Raw genomic sequence first — 13457 nt, forward strand, 5'->3', positions numbered from 1 at the left:
ATGATCATATAATGGAAAATTACCTTGCTAGATTATGAGAGGATTCAGGTGTTGTCTGTACCACTCAGTCTTATGATGAGCAGATCTGGTAATGCTATATCGATTCCAAGCTATATCTTCATTTTTCATTGATTAGAATTTCTGTATGTTTCTATTTACATGTTTCTAAAATTGGACACAATTGCTAATTTATGGTTTAATTAGTATAAAGTATGGCTCTCCTCTTACCAGTGAGAAATGTGTAAGTTTTAAAATATATATATACAAAATATAGCTACAGGTTATGTGATTTTTTAAAGAAAGTATGTGGCCGGGAGCGGTGGATCACGCCTGTAATCCCAGCACTTTGGGAGGCTGAGGCGGCGGATCACGAGGTCAGGAGTTTGAGACCAGCCTTGCCAACATGGTGAAACCCTGTCTCTACTACAGATACAAAAAATTAGCCGGGTGTGGTGGCACACGCCTGTAATCCCAGCTCCTCGGGAGGCTGAGACAGGAGAATTGCTTGAACCCGGAAAACAGAGGTTGCAGTGAGCCAAGATCATGCCATTCCACTCCAGCCTAGGGGACAGTGTGAGACTCCATCTCAAAAAAAAAAAAAAAAAAAAAGGAAGCTAAGATGTTCATTGGAAAATGCCTAATGGTAACTGTTAGTTAAATATTAATCTTACCTGTGGAAGCTGTGTGCTATGAATGCAGTAAGATGACTTTCAGATTATTAGAAATCTTTATCTTTCAGTAAACTTGTCTACGTTCTAAATATGCATCCATGTAAAATTTGTTAAGGATGTACCTATATAAATATTATGTACAATTTGTACATATTATTACATAATGACTGTAATAGTGATTTTTCAGCATAAATATAACATTTACTACTTTTTTTTCCATCTCTCTTCCCCTTTAGGATGTGTTTAGCTTTCAAGTATCTCCTAATATGAATCCTATCAAAGTAAATGAATTGGCAATCCAAAAACGTTTGACTATTCATGGGAAGGAAGATGAAGTTAGCCCCTATGATTATGTGTTGCAAGTCAGTGGGAGAGTAGAATATGTTTTTGGTGATCATCCACTAATTCAGTTCCAGGTATGTATATTAACTATATTAATTATATTTACCAGAAAAGTCTATGAGTATATATATATATTTTTTTATTTCTGATTTTAAAAATGTGTTCCCATAGTGGAACGTTTGGAATATACAGAAAATTATATAGTATTGAATAGTATATATTTATAATAGTACTTACCTCTGAAATAATCATTGTTACCATTTTGGCATGTTTTTGTCTCTTTTTTTTTGCAGTTATGTATGTATTTTAGCATAATGATTGTACACACGAATATGTGTATGTATGTGTTTGTATTCTGCTTGGCTTTTTTTTTGGTGGTTTTTTTGAGACAGAGTGTTGCCCTGTCGCCTAGGCTGGAGTGCAGCAGCATGCAGTCTTGGCTCAGTGCAACCTCCATCTCCCAGATTCAAGCAATCCTCGTGCCTCAGCCACCCAAGTAGCTGGGATTACAGGTGTGCGCCACCATGCCCAGCTTCTTTTTGTATTTTTAGTAGAGATAGGGTTTCACCATCTTGGCCAAGCTAGTCTCAAATTCCTGGCCTCAAGTGATCCGCCCACCTTGCTTGGCCTTTCCAAGTGCTGAGATTACAGGCGTGAGCCACCGTGCCCGGCTCATTCAGCTGTTTTGATTGTTTCAATTTGTCTTATAATTATTGTCTTATATCATGAATTTTTAAGACTGTTATAGTTGCTTTCTATTTCATCATATGGTATAAATATGAAATATTCTGGAGGAGGTAAAGTATTTAAAAATTGATTAATTGGTCATCCATTGAATTGTATAAAAACTTATTTGTGATTATCCATTAGCTAAGTGAAGGAAAACTTTTCCTTCAGTCTGAAATATTTATGCGTGGAATTTCCCTTGCCCCTTTTTTGTTACTTCCATGTATGGCAAGAATTTTGCAAGCATTAGGTTTGACCATTCTCAAAAGCCTTTCTTAATCATTCATATATTTGTTTATTTTCATTTAATTAAGAATTCTTTGAGAATATGCTTCTGTACAGCACTGAATTGCCCCAGATTATTTTTGGAGTAAAGTTGAGTTTAAATATGCTATGTGCGGTGTAGCACCCCTCCCCCTATAAGGTCTACTGTTTAACGACTAGGTCCTTGGCTTTGCCTTCAAGTAACTTGAAGATGTTTTTGTTGAAATACCTTGGAGACTAAAAAATAGTCATCATGTAAAGAATATTATTATAAGTGCCCAGTTAGAGGTTAGTAGTTAAGAATTTTAGGAAAATCTTGTTATTTTGTGATATTATTGTTGTCGTTGTTTAAACAAGAGGGATATAGGCATGCCAATTATAAAGTGATGTGTGTTTGAGAATTTGGAGCTGCAGTTTATTAGCAGGTAACATGATGTTACACCTCTTCTTAGGTTTCTGGTGTGGCCCTTAATTTTTGTGATTTAGTACATGTAAGGTCTAGGAGCAGTTATAACTTAGTGCACAGCTTTGGGAGTTGTGGTATTCCGATAGTAAGCTATTGATCTCTAGTCCATAAGAGGAAACAAGATGAAAAGTGCTTGGTGGGCAACCTAGAAGTACTGACTTTTCTTCGTGTTCTGCCATCATTCAAGTAGATTCCCGCTTCTTTAATTTAACATTTCTTTTTACCTTAAGAGATGTAAAGGAGAATGTATATTTTACCAGCATTATCCTTTATTATTATAAAGAAAAACAGAAACATGTATGTGTTTTTGTGCAGGGTTAGACAGGAGATACCCTGTACAAAAGAGAGACAGAAAGAATATACAGTGTAGGCAAAGGAATGTGAGAGAAATGGTCATTTCTTTTTTTTTTTTTTGTTTTTGTTTTTGAGATGGAATCTTGCTCTGTCGCCCAGGCTGGAGCGCAGTGGCGCGATCTTGGCTCACTGCAAGCTCCGCCTCCTGGGTTCACGCCATTCTCCTGCCTCAGCCTCCGGAGTAGCTGGGATTACAGGTGGCGGCCGCCACCACGCCCGGCTAATTTTTTTGTATCTTTTAGTAGAGACGGGGTTTCACTGTGTTAGCCAGGATAGTCCTCATCTCCTGAGCACGTGATTCGCCTGCCTCGGCCTCCCGAAGTGCTGGGATTATAGGCGTGAGCCACCGCACCTCGCTGAAAAGGACCTTTCATAGTGAAAAGTTTTTGGATGAATATATTTATCAAAATATCACTTCTGAGAGACATTCTGGAAGGTTTTTTCTTTGACAAAAATGTATTTTTAATGGTTCTGAATTGAATTACAATACATTGAATCACACTCTAGATCTGTATAGGACATTCATTCTTCTGAGGAATACATTGGATTCCTATTCACTTTGTTAGGAATCTTTGGTAATATGAATAATCACCCCTTTTCTTATATGCTTCTGGAGAGCCATTCTGGTTTTGTGGAAATAAAACAGAACATCAAACTGGGATGATTGGTAGGTTTTTGCTGGGAAGATAGCTGGTAATACTTGCCTAGAACTCTGTGATGGAAAGGGGCCGTCTCAGGGATCCATAGAAAGTGTGAGTCTGCCACATGCGAACCACATATTCAGCTTTTCTAGTGAAGCTGAAAGTATGGCTGAAGTATGACTTTAGTGTTAGACAAGTGGGTTTAAATCTAGGTTTTACAGATACTAGGTGTGTAACTTAACCCTTCTGAGTTTCATTTCTTTAATATGTTAAATGAGTGTAATGAGATTAGCTGTAACATACAATAATTATCTAACTCAGTTCTTTAGGTACTTAGGTGTTCAGTTAATGATAACTATTTTTTTGTATGGTGATTTTAAATTCTCATATTCTTAGGCTGGGCTTGATGGCTCACACTTGTAATCCCAGCACTTTGGGAGGCCAAGGTAGGCAGATCACTTCAGCTCAGGAGTTCAAGACCAGCCTGGGTAACATGGCAAAACCCTATCTCTACAAAAAATATAAAAATTAGCTGGGCATGGTGGTGCATGCCTGTAGTCCCAGGTACTCCGGAGGCTGCGGTAGGAGGATCACTTTAGCCCAGGAGGTCGAGGCTGCGGTGAGCTGTGATCTTGTCACTGCACTCCAGCCTGGGCAACATAGACCCTGTCTCAAAAAAAAAAATTATTTTTATATTCTTGATATTCAGCTGTGGTTTAAGACATACTTTCACAGTGCATTTGATATAGTGTTGTTCAGCTTCATTTGATTCTATTGATTTAGGTGTCAGCTTGAAAATCAATACCTTCCTCTTTCTTGCCCCTATAGTATATCCGGAACTGTGTAATGAACAGGACCCTGCCCCATTTTATACTTGTGGAATGCTGCAAGATCAAGAAAATGTATGAACAGGAAATGATTGCCATAGAGGCTGCCATAAATCGGAATTCATCTAACCTTCCTCTTCCATTACCACCAAAGAAAACGCGAATTATTTCTGTAAGTTTTTATTTCTGAACCTTTAGTGACCCCACAAGGCATGTGATTGTGTTAGTTTACATAAGTTTCACACACATTTCCTTTGCTCACTTCTCCTTCTGTGAAAACCAATGCATATTTGCCAAATTGATCACCATTTATTTAAAAATTATCTTTCTAGATATTATTATTTTTACTCAAGCTACAATTAAATATAAATATGCCATTTATATTTTTGGTGTTTCTTTCTGCTGAAGAAAAATGTCATCAAATTAGAGGTTTTGATTTAAATATAGGACTTCAATGAGTAATTGGAGACATTCTAGTAGAAAAGTTAGATATGCAGACATAATTGAATTAACCAGTATATTTCATTTCTTTTTTTGAGACTGAGTCTCGCTCTGTCGCCCAGGCTGGAGTGCAGTGGCTGGATCTCAGCTCACTGCAAGCTCTGCCTCCCGGGTTTACGCCATTCTCCTGCCTCAGCCTCCTGAGTAGCTGGGACTACAGGCGCCCGCCACCTCGCCCGGCTAGTTTTTTGTATTTTTTTTAGTAGAGATGGGATTTGACCGTGTTAGCCAGGATGGTGTTGATCTCCTGACCTCGTGATCCACCCGTCTCGGCCTCCCAAAGTGCTGGGATTACAGGCTTGAGCCACCGCGCCCGGCAGTATATTTCATTTCTATCAGCTTAACTATGGTAGTGTTTTTGGTATAATTTGTCTGTCTTCTTAATACCGAATTCTTTTAGTACTAAACATTTATGAAGGGCACTATTGTTTTTCAGAATGTAATATATTTGTATAAAGCAAATGTTAAGTTTGTCTTTATTTGAACAGTTAACACTTAGTTACTCAGTCATCACAAATTGTATATTGAACTGCTCCTTGATGATGTTATTTCTATATTAATATAAATGATCAACTCAATTTATAAAAAGCTTTTATTATTATTTGTTAATGCTTTTTAATTTAGTGATATCTGTTAGTATTAGTGGAATGCTGCCTATGTTTTGCCGTGAAAGCCAAGTGCTAGGGGTTATAATGCTTAATTTAGTGTGTGTGACCTTCAGTTGTTAGTTTAGAGCTCTATTTTCATAGTTTTGCCAGTAGACATTAGAGCTGATGACAATTGCATTGCTGGCATAGAATATTCATTTCTTTCATTAAAATAATTTGTATTTGTTTTATTCTTTTACAGCATGTTTGGGAAAATAACAACCCTTTCCAAATTGTCTTGGTTAAGGGAAATAAACTTAACACAGAGGAAACTGTAAAAGTGAGTACCCGCTAAGATTTGAATTTGCCATCTGCTCCAGTGTTTGAATAACTCACTGATATGCTCAGTAATGTCACATTGGAGATTGAATTTTACCCATATTGGTCAATTACATGATATAGAGTATGGTAATTTATTATAAGACTATTGAGAATTTCTGTTTTAAAATTTGAAAATTTCCTTTTAAAATTCAAAGACTTTTGAATCATTAGAGATCTACTGGAAAGACTGACATTATTTTTCCAGTATATATTACGTATTCCTTCTGTGTATTATACATCTATAATTTCTTCTGTGTTTTATACAGAAGAAATATATAATATAGATGGGTAAGACTGTGAAGAAAGTTAAGAGAAATAATTCAAAGGTACAAAGATAGAGTTATCTTGGTTGAATGATTCTAGAGATCTAATGTACAACCTGAAGACTATAGTTAATAATATTTTATACAGGAAATTTCCTAGGAGAGTAGATTTTAGGTACTCTTACCACTCCTCACTCAAAAAAACAAAGGTAACTGTATGTGATGATGGATATGTTAAATTTCAGCAAGTGAAATTTAAGCCCAAACTATAGATCTTATGTTTTTATGCAAGCTTACTCTCCTCTCTCAGCCTTGCCTAGAGCTGCACTGAAACCTCTTTCAGTCTTTTTTTTTTTTTTCTTTCCTTTTAAACTTGCTGAGCACAGAGAACATGTAATGCCATTTCCTGGAAAAAAGTAGATTACTACGTTATGGACCACAAGTTGTTAACACATGGGGGCTTATTGCTCAATCCCATACATTTAAATAAAGACTTAACGAAGCATTTTGTCTCAGAGTATAAAGCATTTATTTTCCCTAATTTGCTGGGTTGGAAATTAAGTGAATAATTTTTGTGATCCAAGAAAAGATTTGGTTTGTTTGAAATGTTTGTTGCTGTGAAGATATATTCAGGAGCCCTTTGCCAAAAATTATCAATGTCTTGCTTTTGTGCATGGGCATTAAAGATTTTGGGAGAGAGTAAAAGGTTGGTTACCACCTTTGGTGTTAGACAAGTGAGTGAGGCTGTGAAAAAAGTTGAGAGAAATAATTCAAAGGTACAAAGAGTTATCTTGGTTGAATAATTCTGGAGATCTAATATACAACATGAAGACTATAGTTAATAATGTTGTATACAGGAAATTTGCTAGGAAAGTAGATTTTAGGCACTCTTACCACTCCTCAAAAAAGAAAGTTAACTGTGTGTGATAATGGATATGTTAATTTACTTGACCGTGTAGCAAGCACTTTATTCTATATTAAACCATCATGTGTACACCTTAAATATTTGCAATCTTAGAAGAAGATTCTTTGAGTAGCTATCATTAAAATAAAGACTTTGCTTTTATATCCTCTGCTAGATTTTTCTTTTTGAGATGGAATCTCACTCTGTCGCCCAGGCTAGGTTACAGTGGCACGATCTCAGCTCACTGCAACTTCTGCCTCCTGGGTTCAAGCGATTCTTCTGCCTTAGCCTCCCTAGTAGCTGGGACTACAGGTGCACGCCACCACACCTGGCTAATTTTTGTATTTTTAGTAAGGACAGGGTTTCACCATATTGGCCAGGCTGGTCGCTCGAACTCCTGACCTCGTGATCTGCCTGCCGTGGCCTCCCAAAGTGCTGGGATTGCAAGTGTGAGCCACTGCGCCCGGCCTAGATTTTTCTTTTTAATGAATGTGTTTATGACCAATTAACCTCTGTTTTCTATTTTAGTGGTAATCCTGTTTTTGTCTTTTAATTTAAATTTTTCAATTGCAAAAGTATAACACGAATAATTGTTGCAGTAAATGAAAAAGTGCAAATAGGCTGGGCATGGTAGCTCACACCTATAACCCTAGCACTTTGGGAGGCCTAGGCAGGCAGATCACTTGAGTCCAGGAGTTCGAGACCAGCCTGGGCAACATGGCGAAACCCCATCTCTACAAAAAATACAAAACTTAGCTGCGTGTGGTAGCACATGTCTATAGTCCCAGCTATGAGGAAGGCTGAGGTGGGAGGATCGCTGGAGCCTGGGAGGTCGAGGCTGCCCTGAGCTGAGATTGTGCAACTGCTTTCTACCACGGTGACAGAGTGAGACCCAATCTCCCCCCAAAAAAAGAAAGGAAAAGAAAAAGTGCAAACATGATTAAGAAGAAAGGTGCTGGTCTCTCCTTACCATCATAAGGGATTCAAAGTTAACAAGCTTTTTGAATGTCCTCCAGGTTTATAAAAATATATATAAACATATGATATGGGAATTAAAGGGGTTTTGGTTGTGTTTATTTCTGTTATTTGTCAAATGATTTGTTTGTTAACAAAGGGATGATACTATATATATTGTCGTATAACTTGATTTATTCACTTTATAATACATGTTGGACAGTCCTCTGGATTAGTAAATAGTAGACTTCCTTGAGGATTTTATTCTTTTTTTTTTTTTGTCCTGAGATGGAGTCTCGCTCTGTCGCCCAGGCTGGAGTGCAGTGGCCCGATCTCAGCTCACTGCAAGCTCCACCTCCCAGGTTCATGCCATTCTCCTGCCTCAGCCTCCCGAGTAGCTGGGACTGCAGGCAGCCGCCGCCATGCCTGGCTAATTTTTTGTATTTTTAGTAGAGATGGGGTTTCACCGTGGTCTCCATCTCCTGACCTCGTGATCCACCCACTTCGGCCTCCCAAAGTGCTGGGATTACAGGCGTGAGCCACCGCGCCCAGCATTTTATTCTTTTTTTAAAAAAAGAAATTATTTATTTAGAGACAGGCTATTACTTTGTCACCCTCACTAGTGCAGTGGCATGATCATAGCTCACTGTAACCTTCAACTCCTGGGCTCAAGCGATCCTCCTACCTCAGCTTCCCAAGTAGCTAGGACTACAGGTATACGCCATCACTTTCAGCTAATTTTTATTTTTATTTCTACTTTTATAGAGATAGGGTCTTGCTATGTTGCCAATGCTGGTCTTCAACTCCTGGCCTCAAGCAATCCTCCTGCTTTGGTCTCTCAAAGCACTGGAATTACAGGCACAAGCCACCATGCCAGACCAGGATTTAATTTTTAAAGGCAAAAATCACACGGAGTCAAATCTACCCACCAGACATATGGAATATTATATATATATGGTTTTGTTTAGTAATTTATATGTATAGAATCTACATAATAACAAATGGGAATTTCTACTTGTTCTTCCAATTTGCAGGTTATCGTATTTGTCTTCTGTAGATAATTTATCAGTTCTTTAATTTTTTTATGGTTGGTATTTCTCTGCAGCCCTTTATTTAATTTCTTCCTAAAAAATATCCAAGATAAATATCTTCATGCTTTATTTTTTCTCAAGCATTATGCGTTGCTCCTTTGTCAGTGGTCAGAAACCTAATAAAGTCATTGACATTTTATGTCCATGTGTTTTGCCACTTCTATCAGGTATCAAGCTTGATTGATTCTATTGTTTGCAGTTATTGTGTTCATGGAGAGGATTAATGGGCTTAATGACAGGTAGTATTTAATGTATGTACCTCATCCCACCGTACCTAGCACTGTCGTTCTCTTTTTCTTTCTTCTCCCCAGCAGGATTATATAGTTCAATTTGAGTACATTAAATGTAATTATGACATGATTTTCCTTTAGATATATCTTGCTACACAGGTTAGGAGCTCCAGTAGAATGTTAAAGCAAAATCTGAAAAAAAGTGGCAGCTTTACATCTTTCTTTCCAAACTTTTTTCTTTCCTTTATGCACTGGCTAAGACTCCCAGTACAATTTTAAATAGAAGTGATAAGGGCAAATGGGTTACTCAGGGTTCTCCAGAGAAACACAGCCAATAGGATACAATATGTATATCTATATCTATATTATCACATATAAATAAATAAGCAAAAAATATAGAAGATTTATTATAAGAAATTGACTTATATGATTATGGAGGTGGGCAACTGGAGACCCAAGAGAGCCAGTGGTTGAGTTCCAGTCTGCATCTGAAAGCCTGAGAACCAGGAATGCCAGTGGGTGTAGTTCCCATCTGAAGGCTGGTAGGCTTGACACCAGGAAGAGCCAGTGTTTCATTTAAGAGCCCCTAGGCAGGAAAAAAAGCCAATGTCCCAGTTACAAGGCAGTCAAGCAGGAAGAATTATCTCTTACTTGTGAAGGGTCAGTCTTTGTTTTCTTTTAAGTATTTAGCCAGTTGAATGAGGCTAGCCTACATCAGGGAGGGCAAATCTGCTTTACCCAGTCTACTGATTACAATGTTAATCACATCCAAAATCACCCAGAATGATGTTTAACCAAATATCTCATTAGTAACACCCAGAAAAATGTTTGACCAAATATCAGGGCACCCTATGACCTCATCAAGTTGACATATAAAATTAACCATTATAGTAGACTTTTTTCTTTTCTTTTCTTTTCTTTTTTTTTTTTGCTGAGACAGAGTCTCACTCTGTCACCCAGGCTGGAGTGCAGTGGCACAATCTTGGCTCACTGCAACCTCCGCCTCCCAGGTCCAAGTGATTCTCATGCCTCAGTGTGCGGAGTAGCTGGGATTATAGGCGCCTGCCACCACACCCAGCTAATTTTTGTATTTTTAGTAGAGACAGGGTTTCGCCATGTTGGCCAGGATAGTCTTGAACTCCTGACCTCAGGTGATCCACCCACCTCATCCTCCCAAAATGCTGGGATTACAGGTGTGAGCTACCACACCCGGCCTGACATCTTGATTTTGTTCATCTTAAAGGACAGCATTCATTCAGTCTTTCAACTTTAATTATAATGTTGTAGTTGTTTTCATAGATGCCCCTTATTCAAGAAATTATCTTCCTGGTTTGCTGAAAATTTTTACCTTTTAAGAAAAAGTTGATTACTTTTTCTGCATTTTTTTTTTTTTTGAGACGGAGTCTCGCTCTGTCACCCAGGCTGGAGTGCAGTGGCCGGATCTCAGCTCACTGCAAGCTCCGCCTCCCGGGTTCACGCCATTCTCCTGCCTCAGCCTCCCGAGTAGCTGGGACTACAGGCGCCTGCCACCTCGCCCGGCTAAGTTTTTGTATTTTTAGTAGAGACGGGGTTTCACTGTGTTAGCCAGGATGGTCTCGATCTCCTGACCTCGTGATCCGCCCGTCTCGGCCTCCCAAAGTGCTGGGATTACAGGCTTGAGCCACCGCACCCGGCCTTTTTCTGCATTTTTTGAGGTGATTTTTGATTTGTATATTTTAATCCATTGGTTTTCTTTTTTTTTTTTTTGAGGCAGAGCCTTGCTGTGTCACCCAGGCTGGAGTGCAGTGGCGCAATCTCAGCTCACTGCAAGGTCCGCCTTCCGGGTTCATGCCATTCTCCTGCCTCAGCCTGCCTCAGCCTCCCGAGTAGCTGGGACTATAGGCGCCCACCACCACGCCCGGCTTATTTTTTGTATTTTTTTAGTAGAGACAGAGTTTCACCGTGTTAGCCAAGATGGTCTTGATCTCCTGACCTCATGATCCACCCGCCTCAGCCTCCCAAAGTGCTGGGATTACAGGCATGAGCCACCTCACCCAGCATCCACTGGTTTTCAAAAGTTGAAAGCAATCTTACTTTTCTGAAATAATGTTCACTCGGTCAAGATGTGTTAGCCTTTTTATACATTATTAAATTTGAGTTATTAATATTTTGTTACGGATTTTATTGTCTCTGCTCATAAGGAAAATTGAGGAACATTGATGTGTTGTTGACTTGTAATGTCTTTCTTTGATTTTGGTATTAGAATAATGTTGGTCTTATTTAATGAGTTGAGAAGCCTTCCCCTGCTCTATTTTCTGAACAAGTTTACGTGGGACTGGTATTATTTATTTCTTAAATATTTGATAGAACTTACTCCGTGCCTTAAGTTTTCTTTTTTTTTTTTTTGAGATGGAGGCTCGCTCTGTCGCCCAGGCTGGAGTGCAGTGGCCGGATCTCAGCTCACTGCAAGCTGCACCTCCCGGGTTTACGCCATTCTCCTGCCTCAGCCTCCCGAGTAGCTGGGACTACAGGTGCCCGCCACCTCGCCCGGCTAGTTTTTTTTTTGTATTTTTTTAGTAGAGACGGGGTTTCACCGTGTTAACCAGGATGGTCTCGATCTCCTGATCTCGTGATCTACCCGTCTCGGCCTCCCAAAGTGCTGGGATTACAGGCTTGAGCCACTGCGCCTGGCCTAAGTTTTCTTTATGGGAAGATTTTTAATTAGAAATTCAATTTACAGCCAGGCGTCATGGCTCATGCCTGTACTCCCAGAACTTTGGGAGGCTGAGGCGGGTGGATCACCTGAGGTCAGGAGTTTGAGATCAACCTGACCAACCTGGTGAAACTGTCTCTACTAAAAATACAAAACTTAGCTGGGCATGGTGACGCATGCCTGTAATCCCAGCTACTTGGGATGCTGAGGCAGGAGAATCGCTTGAACCTGGGAGGCAGAGGTTGTGGTGAGCTGAGGTCACTCCATTGCACTCCAGCCTGGGCAGCAAGAGCAAAACTCCGTCTCAAAAAAAAAAAAAAAAAAAAAAGAAAGAAATTCAACAGTTATTTAATGGGTATGGTAGACAGATTTTCTGTTTCTTTTGTGTCAATTTTGGTAATTTTTGTCTTTCAGAGAATTTGTTTTGTTGGTGTTGTCTGGCATAAAGTTCATAGTAGTCCCTTATATTAGTTTTCTGTTGCTGGATAACAAAATACCATAAACTTAAAACAACATTTACTTACTAGCTCAGCAATCTAGGTGTAGTTTGGCTGCACTCCTGTTTGAAAGCTCTGAAAGAATCTGTTTCTGAACTGATTCAAGTTGTTGGCCCAGTTCTGTTCCAGTTCTGATTCAAGTTGTTGGCCTGGTTCTGATTGTAGGCCTGAGGTCTCCAATTCCCTGCTGGCTGTTGGCTGGGGTCTTCTCTCTGTAACTAGAGGCAGCTCTCAGATCTTTGCCCTGTGGCCCTAACTTTTAAGTCTGGAGAATTTCTCATGTATCAAATTTTCTCATGCTTTGACTCTTTTGCTAGGAAGAGCTGAGTGTCTTTTAAGGGTTCAACAAATAAGTCAGGCTCACTGAGGATTATCTGCCCTCCTTAAAGCCGACAGTATCATATAGTATAACCTAATCACAGTAGTCTAATCCATCGTATTTGCAGTCTGAGAGATCATACAGGACACATGACTCTGTATGAGGTCTGTAACAGAAATCTCACGTGTTCAGTGTTGACTCACCACTCTCCCTCCCTGGCACTTGAACGTCTTCCGTCTCTGTGGGAGTGCTTGGAATTCTGTAGCATATAGCTTCCTGGTCAGTCTTTCCTCAGCCTTGTAGGGCTTTTTGTTTGTTGTTTGTTTTTGTTTTTTTTTAAAGACAGAGTCTTGCTCCGTCACCCAGGTTGGAATGCAGTGGATAAAACACGGCTCACTGCAACCTTGACTTCCTGGGCTCAAGAGACCCTCCTGCCTCAGACTCCTGTGTCTCTGGGACTACAGGCATGCACCATCACACCTAGCTAATTTTTTTTTTTTTTTTTTTTACTTTTTATAGAGACGAGATTTCACTGTGTTGTCCAGGTTGACCTCAAACTCCTCCGCTCAAGTGATCATTCTGCCTCAGCCTCCCAAAGTGCTGGGATTTCAGGCATGAGCCACCAAGACTGGCTAGCCTTGTAGTGTTTTTGTCTTTCATGTGTACATCTTAATTAATATTCAGCAGAAGCTTGAACTCAGTGTTGCCTAAAATCTAGAAGATGGCATTATTTATAGCTGTGGATAG

General features: G+C 39.4%; 1 protein-coding gene across 3 annotated transcripts in view; it reads left to right on the forward strand.

Annotated features, from left to right (window-relative positions):
- The window catches only part of PIK3CB (phosphatidylinositol-4,5-bisphosphate 3-kinase catalytic subunit beta), a 186063-nt gene that overhangs the window by 96055 nt on the left and 76551 nt on the right, over positions 1-13457 (forward strand). For all 3 annotated transcript variants that reach the window (XM_009201618.4, XM_017955846.2, XM_017955847.2), the window contains 3 exons: positions 908-1087; positions 4293-4463; positions 5642-5719. In XM_009201618.4, the coding sequence (XP_009199882.1) occupies positions 908-1087; positions 4293-4463; positions 5642-5719 (429 nt within the window). The remainder of the gene's footprint in view (positions 1-907; positions 1088-4292; positions 4464-5641; positions 5720-13457) is intronic.

Source organism: Papio anubis, chromosome 2 (assembly GCF_008728515.1).
Source record: "Papio anubis isolate 15944 chromosome 2, Panubis1.0, whole genome shotgun sequence".
Taxonomy (NCBI): Eukaryota; Metazoa; Chordata; class Mammalia; order Primates; family Cercopithecidae; genus Papio; species Papio anubis.